Below are 14,745 nucleotides of genomic sequence, written 5' to 3'. Positions count from 1 at the left end.
TTAAAACAATGAGAACAATGACAATGTTTTCAGTTAGGGTGTGTGTCAAGATCACTTTGGATACTTTTTGGAGAAATATTTTGAAGGATATAATTTTTCATTCTCAATCACATGGTATGCTTCACTCAATCCCATATATCCCTACAGATAAGGATGATTTAAGAACTTTGAGCTATGATTAAGCAATGTTTTTGCTTAATTGTGTTTATGTTTTCCTCCATAATTCTTACAAAAGTCATCACGGGGCATAAGATATGTGATAAATGGAGATCACTATGCTTCCACAAAGGCTATTCCTAATTAACACATACAGAGAGCAGCATCACAGTTGGATTGATAGCACCAGGAAAAACCTGTCCACAGAGAAGAAATGGTGCACACAAAAGCAGAGGAGTCTGTTCTCAGAAAGATGAAGTAGATAAACTTTTCTTAGTCTTCCTACTAAGTACAACTGAAAACCCTATGTGTTATATATAAAATGAACAGAAAATGGCATAAAAGAAGGCAGACCAGTGAGGGAACTAGAGATACAAAAACCTCCATGATGGTGTGCTCCTTGAGCTTCCTTCTTCCTTGCATACCCCAGACTCAGAGAAGAAGTTGGCAATCCCAAAGCATGAATGGGGATGGGGGAAATAACCCCAAAAACCAAACAAAAGGATGAAGAAAATTGCAGCCTTGCAAGATAGATCACATTTAGACAATAACCACTGAACTCCTCTACCCTAGCTAAACACCACAGAAAAACGGTGGTCCAATCTCAGCCATTCCAGGCAGAGGCTAAGTGGAGTCTAGACTTCTCTTGCAAAGCTCTAGTGAGCACCCCAGTGACTCTGCCCGAGTGGTATCAGAGAAGGTTAAGTAGACAGAGGGGTCCTTTATGCTAGTGGAGACCACAGAGGTGAGGATTGTGTCTCACTTCCACACTCACCCAGAAGTAGCAAGGGGTCCCACTGTAGTGGTGTTATGGTAGGAGAGTCACGACTTCCACCACCACCCAGCAAAGAGGTGACCGCCTTGCAGTGTTAGTGGAGGCCATGTGGGGAGCCACAAAGAGGCCCTCCTAGCCCTCCCAGCCAGGATGCTATCAGTGACGGCTTAGCAAGGAGCCAGAACTTCCATCTACATCCAGTGGTAATGAGGACCCCTGATACTGGTACACATACTTATCAATGGCAATGGGGGCAAAATGAGGAACCTGAATTCTATGTTCACCTGGCAGAAACAAGGCAGTGTTCTTCATTCCTCTTCCTCTGCTTAGAGGGATGTTTACATAACATTCTTAAAATTCTCCAAAATTATGGAAATGGAGAATAGATTAGTAGTTGCAACAGGTAAAGGGAGTAGCTAGGGGTAGGAGGAAAGAGCATATTATGGGCCATTCTGTATCTTGCCTGCATCTTGCCTGATTGGGATATTACACTATAGTTTTGCAAGATGTTAGCTTTGAGAGAAACTAGGAAAATGACATAGGGGATCTCTCTATTATTTCTTACTGCTCGTGACACTATCACGATCTCAAAAGAAAAGGTGTAATGAAAAACAAAAAGCAAAAGGCAAAGAAGCACAATTTCAAAGTATTGCAGAAATAGTCAAGAGATAGAAACTGCATCTTGGAGACTGGGGTATTTTTTTTTATACCTCCGCTACACAGCACGTGGACTTGGAGTAAGCACTAATAAATTTTGAGTGAATGAATAAGTAAATAAATAAAGCAAAGTGTATGTTTAGATACTAGAACACAGCATATGGAAACTCTGCTTGGTTCCCAACTTCCTGGGAATTTTCCACTCCTTTTTTGGAGAAGCAAAGGTGAACAAGTCTACTGACCCTGAGAAGCACTGGCTTAGAATCAAGGGAAGCCATCTGGAAGGCCGCGTTCAGCAATAGGAAGTGGCTAATCACACATTTCTTTCTTTCATGTTCTCTAGTTACTGAGATTATTTTTGACATTTAGCCCTAAATCCATGGTATTTGCGTGTGTGTATGTGCACCTGTGTAAAGCTATTTGCATGTGTTGATGATTGATGGTGTGGGGTAGTGTTTCAATTCATGTAACAATGCAAGATAGCATGCCGGGTATTATGGATTTTTAGACTTAAGAGTTATTTAATAAATATGTAAAGTAAACCATTACTACTATATGTAGCATAATGTTAGTGGTTGGGAAATTTTCTGTTACCTGATATTTATAAATTTTGTCAAATTATGGAAGCAGTTAAATGAAAATAAATCATTAACTATGGAAAAAGTTATAAGACAGACTAGAGCCCCAGTGCATGAATTCGTGCTCGGGTGGGGACCCTCAGCCTGGCCAGCGATCAGAACCATCGGGGCTGTCTCAGCCAGTCCCTATCAGGCTGATTGGGCCGGACCACGGGAGGTTGGCCGGCACCCGATCAGGGCTGGCTGGCCAGTAGGGGTGGGGTGGGAGGGACTGTGGGAGGTTGGCTGGTCCGGGCCACGGGAGGTTGGCTGTGGGAGCGCACTGACCACCAGGGGGCAGCTCCTGTGTTGAGCGTCTGCCCCCTGGTGGTGAGTGCGCATCATAGTGACCAGTCGATCAGTTGATCAGTAGTAATGGTCGCTTAGGCTTTTATGTATATAGATTTGTAAGGTTGCAAGGTAAATAAGTTTGTATGGAAAAGCATTATGTTTAAAAAATGCAATGCAATCCCATTTATAATAAGAAAACTATATATTTGCTAAGAATAATTTGAAGGAGAGTAGTGTAAAATTTTACTGAAACTGATATGTAAGAAGAGCAAGTTGTAAATTTATATTGGAGGAATATACTTCTCCAGTCATTCTAATACTCATGTATACTGTTCATCATATTCTGTTCCATATATCAAGGTGTCCATAAAGCAGTGGTTAGGCATGAAAAAATATCCCTGACCTCCAACCAACCACACCTCTCTTTAATTAAGGCACAATAAGTAGGTCCTCTAAGAAGCTCGAAGATGCAATTTCTCCAAGATTTGGATAAAATACATAAAATAATTTAATCAAAACTTGTTGAATTGTAAATTTTTATAAAAACTTGTAATACTTTAATTTCCCCCCAAACATGATTCATTTGAACAAACTGCTTCCAAGTGAAATAGTAACGGGTAGTCTTTTATTAAGTCCTTTTAAAGTCTCTTTGGAGGACTTTACAGAAATTTGAGAAAGTGAATGATTGTAATGATTGGGTAACAACTCCTTTTGCAAGCCATAGTTTTCCAATTCTTCAGTTTCAATAAAATTGAAAAAGGACCTAAGGGAATCATCACCTAATAGATCATTTATAATACTTTTCTGATGATAGATAATGCATGTCATTTTTGGCATGGAACTCAGGAGGAACTCAGAGAATTTAGTGACATCAGTTTAACACGACTCTTTCAAGTCCCATCTACATATTTGTATGAAGAAGTTTATCAGCACTAAAACCTATAAAAATAGAAATAAAATTGATGCTGTATGCTCTCATTCTAATAGCAATAAGACCGTCAAACCTCAGAGGAAGGTAGGGGAGGGTGGGGGTAAGGGGAAAAGATCAACCAAAGGACTTTTATGCATGCATATAAGCCTAACTAATGGACACAGACACCAGGGTGTTGAGGTCATAAGTAGGGTGGTGGGTCAATGGGGGGATAAGGACACATATGTAATACCTTAATCAATAAAGAAAAAAATCCATGGATACATGAATTAATAATCCATCTCATTAAAAGATGAATTTCCAATAGTATCTTATTTTTTATGTGTAGTAAGTATGAAAATGTACATGTTTGACAAATTATATACAAATCACAATTACAATAATAACTCAGTCTAATAGCAATTTGGTCATAGAAAATTTAAAAATTAGTTTCAATTTATATTTACAATTTCTGTAGCAGAGAAGTAGAATGCTATGTTCAATAAAAGGCTTTAAGACATAAAAATATATTGCATTCGAATAGAATTATGTGATGGAAGTAGAATGGAAGAGATTTAAGAAAGGAAGCCATGCCAAGTTTTAAACAACTTTCTTGTTCACAAATGCGTACTTCTAGAAGGAATCCAATTTGCTATGGCATTTTGATTTCAGTGGGTACATTCCAAAGTGATAAAATAGTTTTATTTTAAAATGTCAAAACAGTACTATGGAGATGCCATCTTTTAAAATCCTGCCAAAATTTTTTTAGATGGCTGGGGGTTACATGGGTTTTCAATGTTTTTTTAGGAATTACATGAGCAGAGACCCTTGAAGACTACTGATTTAGCAGATGCTGTTTTTCCTGTGTCTCCTTTTCATTATTACTGGAAAGAGTTACCAATAGGGGGGATGGGGTAGAGAAGGGAAAAGGAAAATTTTACAGTGATAGCAGGATTTGATCATAATACTGATTTTGACAATTTTAGAATATTGGGTAAATTTTTGTATGTATTTCTAAAGAACACTGTATTCTGACTTTAGGAGGTTTCAGTTCAAGACGGCGATGTAGGAAGATCTTGGGTCACCCCCTCCCAAGAACACACCAAATGCGCACCTTCATATGGAACAACTGCCTCTGAAAAACATATGCCTACAAACTGTCTGAGCATCAGGCGAAGAAAAGAAGGCCCAGGTGGAAGCAGGTAAAAGAGGCTGAGACCGAGTCTCACCCTAAATCCCATCCCTGGCATGGAGCCCCACATTTGGGAGGGAACTCAGAACCCAAAGCTTCTCCCTGAAGAGCAAAAGCTTTGAACCCCACACTTGGCACCCCAACTTAAAGCTCTGCACCTGAGAGATGAGCTCCCGTAACACCCACAAGATTACAAAGAACTGAGAAATGTCTCTTAAAGGGTTATTCACCGGTACCAGGGCTCAGCACAGAGGCAGCCGGTCCAGAGGTGCCCAGACTTATGTGAAGGAGGCTTATTTGCTCCTGAAAGCATGGGCCTGAGGGGCAGACATCTAACCAAGGTAGGGTTGAATGACATGGATCATCTAAGGCCCATGGGCAGGTGGGCAGCATCTTCATTCTCTCTCTGCCTCACTTCAGCCAGCGGGCACCATCTTGCTTTTTCTCCTTCTTTGTCCTGGCAGACACCATCTAGATGCTCTCTCTCTTTGCCACACTCCAAAGGGCCAGTATCTCCCGGAGGGGGCTTTGACACACATGTGGTGCCCCAGTTTTTGCTGCTACTGCCCAGGGGATACCCCATGAGAGCCTGGCTGCAGTAGGCAGGGAGCTGTGTGCTTTGCTGCCAAGGGGCTGTAACAATTGGAGAGACAGTTGTCAGCAAGGCAAGCTAGCACCCCAGGGCACTGCACCGACAGCAGACTGAAACACAGTCTTTCTGCTTAAGAGGCCTCCTATGTGCTAGTCCTGGAGCTCTGGCCTGGGGGCAGGCTTCAGGCTTGGCACACAACCAGGGGCCTGCAGATGCTCTCAGGTAACGAAGGCAGATGGATGCCATCTTTGCTCTCTCCCTCCACCTCCCTGCAGCTCACTAATATGTCCCAGAAAGGAGCTTATACATTTGCCTGGAGCCCCAATATATATGACTGCTGCCTAGGGAGACCTCCACATTGCCTCGCTCTTAGGCTTATGGTCCCATAGGAATGTATATATTTGCATACTTCAAAAGCTTCTACCTGAGGGTCTGGCTTTCAATCAGGCTGAATCAAGTGCTGACTGACTGGATCTTCCCTGATGGGACAGTGGCAGATTTTGGCATACCCTCAACCCCTAGGAGACATTAAAAATAAAATCAGCTCCTTCAGCAATCACAAAGGTTTGAAAGACAACCAAGAACCAAGGTAGGGTTGAATGACATGTCTCATCTCCTACAGGAGGCCATTCCTTCAAGATTGGGAGAGGTGGCTGTTTTATCTACTACACAGAAAGCAGAATGAAGGAACAAGGAATAGATTCCAAACAAAGTAACAAGATATAACCTTGAGGGAAAAAGCCTTAAGAAAATGGAGCTAAGTAATTTACCTGATAAAGAGTTCAAAGGAATGGTCATACAGATGTTCACAGAACTTGGAAGAAGATGAGGTGAACACAATGAGAACTTCAATAAAGAGAGAAATACAAGAAAGTACCAAATATAAGTCACAAAGCTGAAGAACACAACAACTGAGCTTAGAAATACAATGGACTGACTTTGGAGTTTGTGATATTTCACATTTATCATCTAATTCTATGTGTTTTCCTGTTACAAAATCACAATAGACTGGAAAATACTCTCCCCGGACTGTAATATCTGAGCAAACTAGCCTCCTCTAGGCAGCAGTTAACCATTCTGGTCCTTGAGTTGATGGAAACCCATGTCAACATGCTAGCAATATTTCCTCATAAAAAGCAAGTAGGAATACATGCTACAAATTCCATTATTAGTCACCTCTGGGGATGTTTTTGGGGGAAATCAACTAAACTCTGCTCAGAGAACAAGATTTCCAAATGTTTTGGTTTTCATTCAAGAATTTCTAGAGCTCTCTGTCCTCTCTTTCCAAAGAAATTATATAATAATACTTAGAAAGGAAAATGTGTGTGTGTGTGTGTGTGGGCTAGGGTTGGGGATTTGTCTGCATATGTTTACATATTTGTCTGCCTATGTTTACATATATAATAAGATATTCCCAAGTAAATATTCAAGTGTTTCTATTTCCATAGTTATCCTCCTTTTATAAAGAACAACAGAACTGGGGCTTTGGCTCATATCTAGCCCTCAGCCTTGGCCCCCATCTAGCTATACTTTTCAATCTGCTAATTATTCCAAATTCACTGAAATAGAGTCAAAATCTGCAAAAAGCAGTGTCCTCAAATGCCTATTGTCTCCATGCTCTGTGTCTCTCAAATCCCTTCAGGGGAAACTCAGAACAGCTGCAACCGCTTGGATTTACCACAGGAGTTCACTGACTATTCACAACTGATGGGATGATCCAGCCATTTAAAAATGACCAATCTAGTGCATCCATGGTTCACTGCATTTGACTTATTGTTGACAAAGTTCAACCATATGTAAATATTTTACATTTAAATGAATTAAATACATTTTTAAAAACGTCTTACCATGTGTCTTTTTGCTAGTTATCCTGTGGTTCCCAAGGCAGAGGTGAAAACCATGCAATGGCCTAAGATTTCAACCATGAGTTCTTGTCCATCTAAGATTCTGATACTCAAGGTGATGTCTTACCCTAACCCTTTTTCCTGAGCACTTACTATGGGCACTGCAAGCAGGCAGTGGGGATACAAAATGAATTAGAAAGTCCCTTCCTGTTAGAATCACTAGTCTGATGAACTAGGAATAAAGACAATAGTTGGTGTGGTGGGAAAAGGAGCCAGAAGAAGCATGAAAAAAGGTCTGAGGAATGAAACTGTGTTATTCAGGGGGAAACTACAACTAGTTCCAGCTTTTAACTCAAAGGGTAAAGAGAGATCAAATCATGCAAAGCCTTTATTCCATGCTAAGGAGCTTAAGTTTATTTTATGAATGAGTCAACTAAAAAACATTAAGCAGATTTGCATTTTATATAATTCATTTTCTTCTTTACTTTCCCAGTATTAGTTTGGACCATGTGATGCTGCTATTTCTTGGGTTGAAAGGATCAAATATTGATGATCTCCTAAGGGTCAAACTAAATACTTAATATAATTTGAAATTATATTTTTAATTGTGTTTATATGTTGAATGTCTATCTCTATGGCTAGACTGTAGACTCTGGAGCCAGACAATTTGGGTTTATAAACCAGTTCTAATAGCTGTATAACCCTGGACAAGTTACTTAACCTCAAACTTTTACTTTCCTTGTCTCTAATGGAACAATACGCAGTGATGGCGAACCTATGAAACGCGTGTCAGAGGTGACACGCGAACTCATTTTTTTGGTTGATTTTTCTTTGTTAAATGGCATTTAAAAATATAAAATAAATATCAAAAATATAAGTCTTTGTTTTACTATGGTTGCAAATATCAAAAAATTTCTATATGTGACACGGCACCAGAGTTAAGTTAGGGTTTTTCAAAATGCTGACACACCGAGCTCAAAAGGTTCGCCATCACTGCACCAGAGAGTTATTGTGAACATTAAACAAGCTAATATATATTAATGCTTGGAAAGTATATGGAATAGAGTGAGCACTATTTTAATATTAGTTATCATCATCATCATCATCATCATCATCATCATCACTGTCCAAAAGCCTATGTTAAATGTGAAGGATGAAGAAAATACTAGAGCTAGAAATGGAAGCACCATCCTTTGGTTAGATGCTATACTTTTTCAGTAATCTTCCCTTAGCTGAAGTTAATGACTAATCCTAGAAAGATATTTTCTCAACCCTTTAAATTTTCTAATGTAGTGTTAAAGTCCCACACAATTTCTGAATCATACAAAATATTTGCAGGAAATGAAACTGAGTTATGTGGGATTTTCTTTTTTTAATCATGGGCCTTTTATAAAGCACTGGTTTAAAACAACAACAAAAATTGATATGCAAGTGTTCCTGGCCTTTCTCCATTTCTAGTTCCCTAAGGAGTGATGTAAAATCAAGAAGAAAGAGCAAAGACAATAGATTTGAGCTAAGGCTTGGGAGGCGAGTGTGTATGTGTATGTGTACGTGTGTGTGTGTGTGTGTGTGTGTGTGTGTGTAAGGGGGAATTTGAAGAAATATGTGCAAAAGAGTTATGGTTTCTAAGGGAAACAATGATGAGAAAAGGCAGATTTTAAGAAATGGAGTTAGAAAAAAACAAGTAAAGGACCTACACTATTATGAAGTTTATCTTGGTTGCTGAACTGGACTTCTTTCATTGCAATGCCTCTCTTAGACTGGACCACATGGTGGGTGGCTTTCTAAGTATTACAACTGTGTTTCAAATTCTCTTTTCCTAGCAAATTTTTAGTGTTATATTCTGTCAACATGGTGTCTATGTTCAGTGCCATTGTATAAGTAATTGAGACATACACGAACAGCCCTGACAGCGTGGCTCAGTGGTTGAACATTGATCTATGATACAGGAAGTCACAGTTCCATTCCTGGTCAAGGCACAATGCCTGGTTGCAGGCTCGATCCCCAGTAGAGGGTGTGCAGGAGGCAGCAATCAATGATTCTCTCTCATATTTCATGTTTCTATCTCTCTTTCCCTCTCCTTTCCTCTCTGAAATCAATATATATATATTAAAAGACACATACACGAATAAAGCATCTTTCTACCTTGAATTATCTATTTATTCTATGATCCTTGCTTCTGTAAAACCTATTACCACACTCTCTTCAAGACCACCAGCTAAAAGAACATGATTATTTTGAAACCAACTCAAAAGTTTTGAGCCAAGGGAAATTAAAAACCAGTTCAAACATACTGCTCTCTTACAAAATAAAACTCTTTGGCAAAGTATTACTTGTTAGTAATTTCTAACAAGTATCTTCAGGCTTGCATTGAAGTGAAGATGTTCATGATATGGAACAAATCCGCAATCATTAAAATTTTTGTGTGCATCAGGGTACACAAAACTTGTCCATAAGCAGCTGCTTCCTGGTGAGAATGATGGTGCTCAGGCCACTTCAAGTAAAGCCACTGCTTTGGACAGGACTCGGGAGTACCTGTGTAACCCAGATTGCCAATGCCCCAGAACATTATGGTGATCAGCTTTTCTTAAGGTCTCCCAGGCCCCCTTCGAAGTAGTCTAGTATAAAGAAAGGACTCCAGAGTAGGAATTAGAAAACCTTAATTCTATTTCTGGTCAAATTTCCTATATGGTCAGGGGATAGAGTTTACTAGTCTCCCAGAATGATGAGAAATCCTTACAGCTAGCTCTAGTAGTCTATTCTTCTGTAAAAGTCATTAACAAATACAATTTGCCTCAGCATATACTTTTCCCCTAAACAAGGTAAATGTCTACTTTTTTTCTACATCCAATGGCACATTATCTCACTGCCTTTTCTCAGTGTTCTTGATTTTCACTGGATATTCATCAGGTCCCCTTTAGTAGGTGCAAGGTTTCTTGATGATATTCACCTGCATGCACAGTTCTTCCTTCTCCCCAGAGCACAACTGCTAGTCTAGCTTAGAAGAGTAAAATGTACACCCTAGCTGGTTTGGCTCAGTGGATAGAGCAATGGACTTCGGACCAAAGGGTCCCAGGTTCGATTCCCATGGCAGGCTCCTCCCTGGCCTGGGCCCTGGTTGGGTGTGTGCAGAAGGCAACCAATCGATGTGTTTCTTTCACATGGATATTTCTCTCTGTCTCTCCTGCTCTCTTCCACTCACTCTAAAAATCAATGGAAAGGAGACGTGTAATACTTTTACCATTTGCAACAGCATGGATGAAACTGTAGAGCCTTATGCTAAGCGAAATAAGCCAGTCAGAGAAAGATAAATATCACATGATCTCACTCATTTGTGGACTATACTGAACAATATAAACTGATGAACAAAAACAGATCCAGAGACAGAGAAGCATCGATCAGAACGTCAAACCTCAGTGGAAAGGTAGGAGAGGGTGGAGGTGAGGGGGAGAGATCAACCAAAGGACATGTATGCATGCATATAAGCCTAACCAATGGACACAGACACCAGAGGGGTGAGGGCATGAGTGAGGGGGGTGCGGATGGGGGGTATAAGGGCACATATGTAATACCTTAATCAATAAATAAAAAATAAAATAAATTAAAAAATTAAAAACTTTAAACAACAAAGAATTAAAAATAAAATAAAATAAAAATCAATGGAAAAATAGCCTCAGATGAGGAAAAAAAGAGTAAAATTTACAAAATATATGGTGTCAGCTATCTTCAAGTATCTAATTCTTTTTTTTAAAAATATATTTTATTGATTTTTCACAGAGAGGAAAGGACAGGGGTAGAGAGTTAGAAACATAGATGAGAGAGAAACATCGATCAGCCACCTCCTGATGCGCCCGCAACCAAGGCACATGCCCTTGGCCGGAATCGAACCCTGGACCTTTCAGTCCACAGGCCGACGCTCTATCCACTGAGCCAAACCGGTTAGGGCAGTATCTCATTCTTGAGATAATTATCTTAAGGTTCATCTATCAGCTTTCTTATATTTATATTATTTCACAATGATTAAAAGCTACCATTGAGAATTGACATGCCAGATATTATCCGAAAGCACTCTAAGTATATATTCGCTAAATTACATAATTACATATATACACACACACACACACACACACACACACACACACACACACATATATATGTGTGTGTGTATGTCATTATATACATATAATGTATATACAGGGTGAGAAAAAGTAGATTTATGGGTAAATATCACAATAATTAATAAATAATAATACAAGTGTAAACTCTGGCCCTGGCCAGATAACTCAGTTGGTTAGAGTGTCTTCCCAATACACCAAGGTTGTGCGTTCAATCCAGGTCAGAGCAATATACGAGAACCAACCAATGAATGCATAAATAAGTGGAACAACAAATCAATGTTTTTTAAGCTTTCTCTCTTCCTCTCTCTCTAAAATCAATAAATAACAAATTTTTAAAAAGAATAAACTCTGTTTTGCATACTCACAACTATAACCTACTTTTTCCCACCCCATATATGCACACACATATCTATATACTTCTATGTACACAGATACCTGTATATATATGTGTGTGTGTATGTAAAACTACACCATTATTAAGCACATTTTACAAAAGAAGCTGAGAATCAGAAGAAATTAATCATTCAAAGCCACACAGTTTGTAATCAGCAGAGGATGCATTTGAGCCAGGTCTTCTTTGTTTTAAGCACTCCGAGCACAGTTCTGTGTCTATGGAAAAGCAATGCATACAAGAAGCTATTTTCAAAACTGCAAAATAAGTGGTATGTTATCTTGGAAATAACATAGGACTTTAGAAAAAAGTGTCCTGGGACCCTTCCCAGGTCCTGCTGATGGCCGGATATGCCATCTTGAGGGAAATACTCATATTTTCTGAGACCTCAATTTCCTCTTGCAGAATGAGGGGCTTAGAGTAGATAATCTCAAAGGTTTCTTTTGGCTCTCAAGAGGAATGATTTGCTTCTGAAAGGCATCATTTCTACAATGAGGATAAATACTCAGAATTCCAACTATTCTGAATGAAAGGTAACATTCTCTCCTTCAGCAATAAATAGCTATGGTCTGGTCATCCTTCAGATCTTAGCTTAGAAGGCATGATCTTAGTCTATTCTTCCCTGTAGTCCCCTCTTCATACCATGAGCATTTTTACTTAATAGCATACATCATAGTTTGCATTTACAAATTCATTTGTCTGCTCACCATTGAAACCCTGCGTGGACTCAATGCCTGGGCTTGGCATGGAGAAGGGACTCCATAACATCTGTCAACTGAAGAGATTTTAAAGGGGCTCACGGCTTCCAGGTTTTCAGTACTGTATGATCTCAAGCTAATATTTCTTCCTGTCTTTCCAGAAGAAAAGAGCTTGGTCATGAGTCTTTCATGCCATAGGGAGGACATACTTTATTTATTTTTCTTAGTTCCTGGCAACTTTATTTATTTTTCTTAGTTCCTGGCATGCAGAAGAAGCCCTGGATGAGCCCGGCCTCCTACAACTCTACACAGTCACCATGCACATCGAGGCGTTCCAATACCACTTTTCCTAATATCTTGGGGATGAATACTGAAGGTGACAATATGAACATTTATATCAATGCAACTATGTCTAGTTTATATATTCCATGGGAGAAAGTATGAAGCTGAGGCTTACTTACTAATTTAAAAGAGGGTGGATAAACGATTCCTTCTGTGCTTGGTGTCCTTGGCTAGAAGCAGCAGTAAAAGTGCTCCTGAGCCCTCTACTGAGGCTCTACTGACAGGCCTGCCCCTCACACATTTTACAGGCTGCTGTGTCTTTCGGCCGGGAATGTACGACTGGTAACAGCCACAGCTACTTGGGTAATTGGGGGCAGTGGGTTTGTGAGCCACCCCCTCTCTTCCTGCAGCTGCTCCCCTGGGATGCAAGATTACAGAGCCGTGGAGCAGAGGGGGCTGCCGCCCAGCGTGGCTGAGGCTTGCTGGGCGGCCATTCGGCAGTGGCTTGTTGGCAGAGAGCAGTCCAGTCTGGGACCACACGGAAGGCAGACATGCTGACTACAGCACGGAGCAAGAAAACGAGCGCTGCGCTTCTGCCTGTGTTTGGTGGGCGAGGATGGGTGGTGTTGGGGACAGTGCCAAGCAGGGCTGTGGATGGAAGTGTGGGAAGATTCAAGGGGAGGCATATTGCCAACTCAGAGGCAGTTAGGATGATGTCCCCCCTTTTTTTCAGCTTCAATGAGAAATCCTGCTGGGTCGAGTGGGAGCAGGGCCAAGAAAGGAGTGACTCTGCCCCGGGGGGGGGGGGGAGAGTGAAGAATGGTGGACCCAGGAAGGATGCCTCTGCCAGCTGGGATCAGGCCCAGGGAAGGGAGGGGAAATTGAGGGAGGAAGAAGAGGGGCAGCAAGATTAATGAGAGGAAAAGAAGAGCACAAGAGGAAACGGCCTACGAGGAGAAGAAGAAAGAGAAAGCAGGTCAGGTAGAGAAGGGAGGGCCACGCTTCTGTGTGGCAGAAGGCCTACCTTCCAAATGTCAGAGCAATGTCCACATGACCAAGCAATGACAGACCACGTGGTATAGTATAAAGTAAACCTACTGTGTTCCTGGTGCATGTTAATTTCCATGGAAATACACTTTTCCCAAAGATCATATCATGGAAGAGTTGCAACTTATTAAATAATCATGTTGCTTTTTAGGTAAAAAAAAAAAAGAACAAACAAAATGCTATCATAGAAAAACTATATACTACTTCTAAATACCAGGTATTTCCTAAAATATAATGAAGGACACAGGAATCCTACATTGCTCTTCTTGCCTTTCTAAGAAAATATTTAAAATATCAAGAGCCTCTGGTAAAGAAACTAGAGGAGGTAAAATTACAAATATCGATGAGGTGAATTCCATGATGGAGTGACAGCACTTTTAGAGCTTTCTGAAATCCCTTTACGGAGGCTTGTGAAGAGCTAAAGTACCATCAAGTGAATGTTACACTTTTCTGTGACAATCCCACGAGTTCATGGGGCCTGAGGACAAGAATCCCACTGGCTTCCATCTCATACAGAGACTGAGGCGTATTTTGGTTTATGTGCTTTGAGGACAGATTTGGCTGTTGACTGATTACAAACAAGGCACCCCACATCCTCTCTTCCCAGTTCTGAACCTAGGCTTCAAGGGGCTTTGCAAGCTTCCATTCTTCCCCTTGGAATTCTGCCATCACATGGACGCACCCAGGATGGCCTGATGGAGTCTGAAGGGCCACCTAAAGGACCACCTAGCGGTCCTACACAATCCCATTTTAGACCAGACTCCAGCCAGCTAAGAGAACCCAGTTAAGATCAGCCACGCAGCCTACCCAACTCACAGCTCATGACATGCATGAGTTAACACGCTGAGACCAAAAGGGCTGCCCAGCTGACTCATGAGCAGTAAGTCTGAAACCTTTGAGTTCGGGGATCATTGTTTACGCGGCAACAGATAACTGAGAGTTAGACACAAACTGGAGACTCACCTGTGCACTCATACTGTAGACCTTCCCCGTAATATCCCTTCTCACAGACGCATTCATATTGACCTGTGTGTGTCCCACATTTGCAGCTTGCCATTCGGTCACAGCAGTCTCTGCCGGCTTCACACAGATGTGAGCAATGAGACATATCCTCTTGAATGAAACTCCCAGAAGGCAGATCTACCCATGATAGAGGGTAATAAAAAAATGAATTA

At 40.7% G+C, this 14,745-nt stretch overlaps 1 protein-coding gene across 1 annotated transcript in view; it reads right to left on the bottom strand.

Moving 5' to 3' along the window:
* SVEP1 (sushi, von Willebrand factor type A, EGF and pentraxin domain containing 1) overlaps positions 1-14,745 on the bottom strand; it is a 149,321-nt gene that overhangs the window by 110,311 nt on the left and 24,265 nt on the right. Inside the window, 1 exon segment of the mRNA XM_014455199.2 lies at positions 14,534-14,710. Coding sequence (XP_014310685.1) covers positions 14,534-14,710 — 177 coding nt within the window.

The sequence above is a fragment of the Myotis lucifugus genome, unplaced genomic scaffold (assembly GCF_000147115.1).
Source record: "Myotis lucifugus unplaced genomic scaffold, Myoluc2.0 scaffold_43, whole genome shotgun sequence".
Taxonomy (NCBI): Eukaryota; Metazoa; Chordata; class Mammalia; order Chiroptera; family Vespertilionidae; genus Myotis; species Myotis lucifugus.
This window is presented reverse-complemented; position numbering and strand designations above follow the sequence as displayed.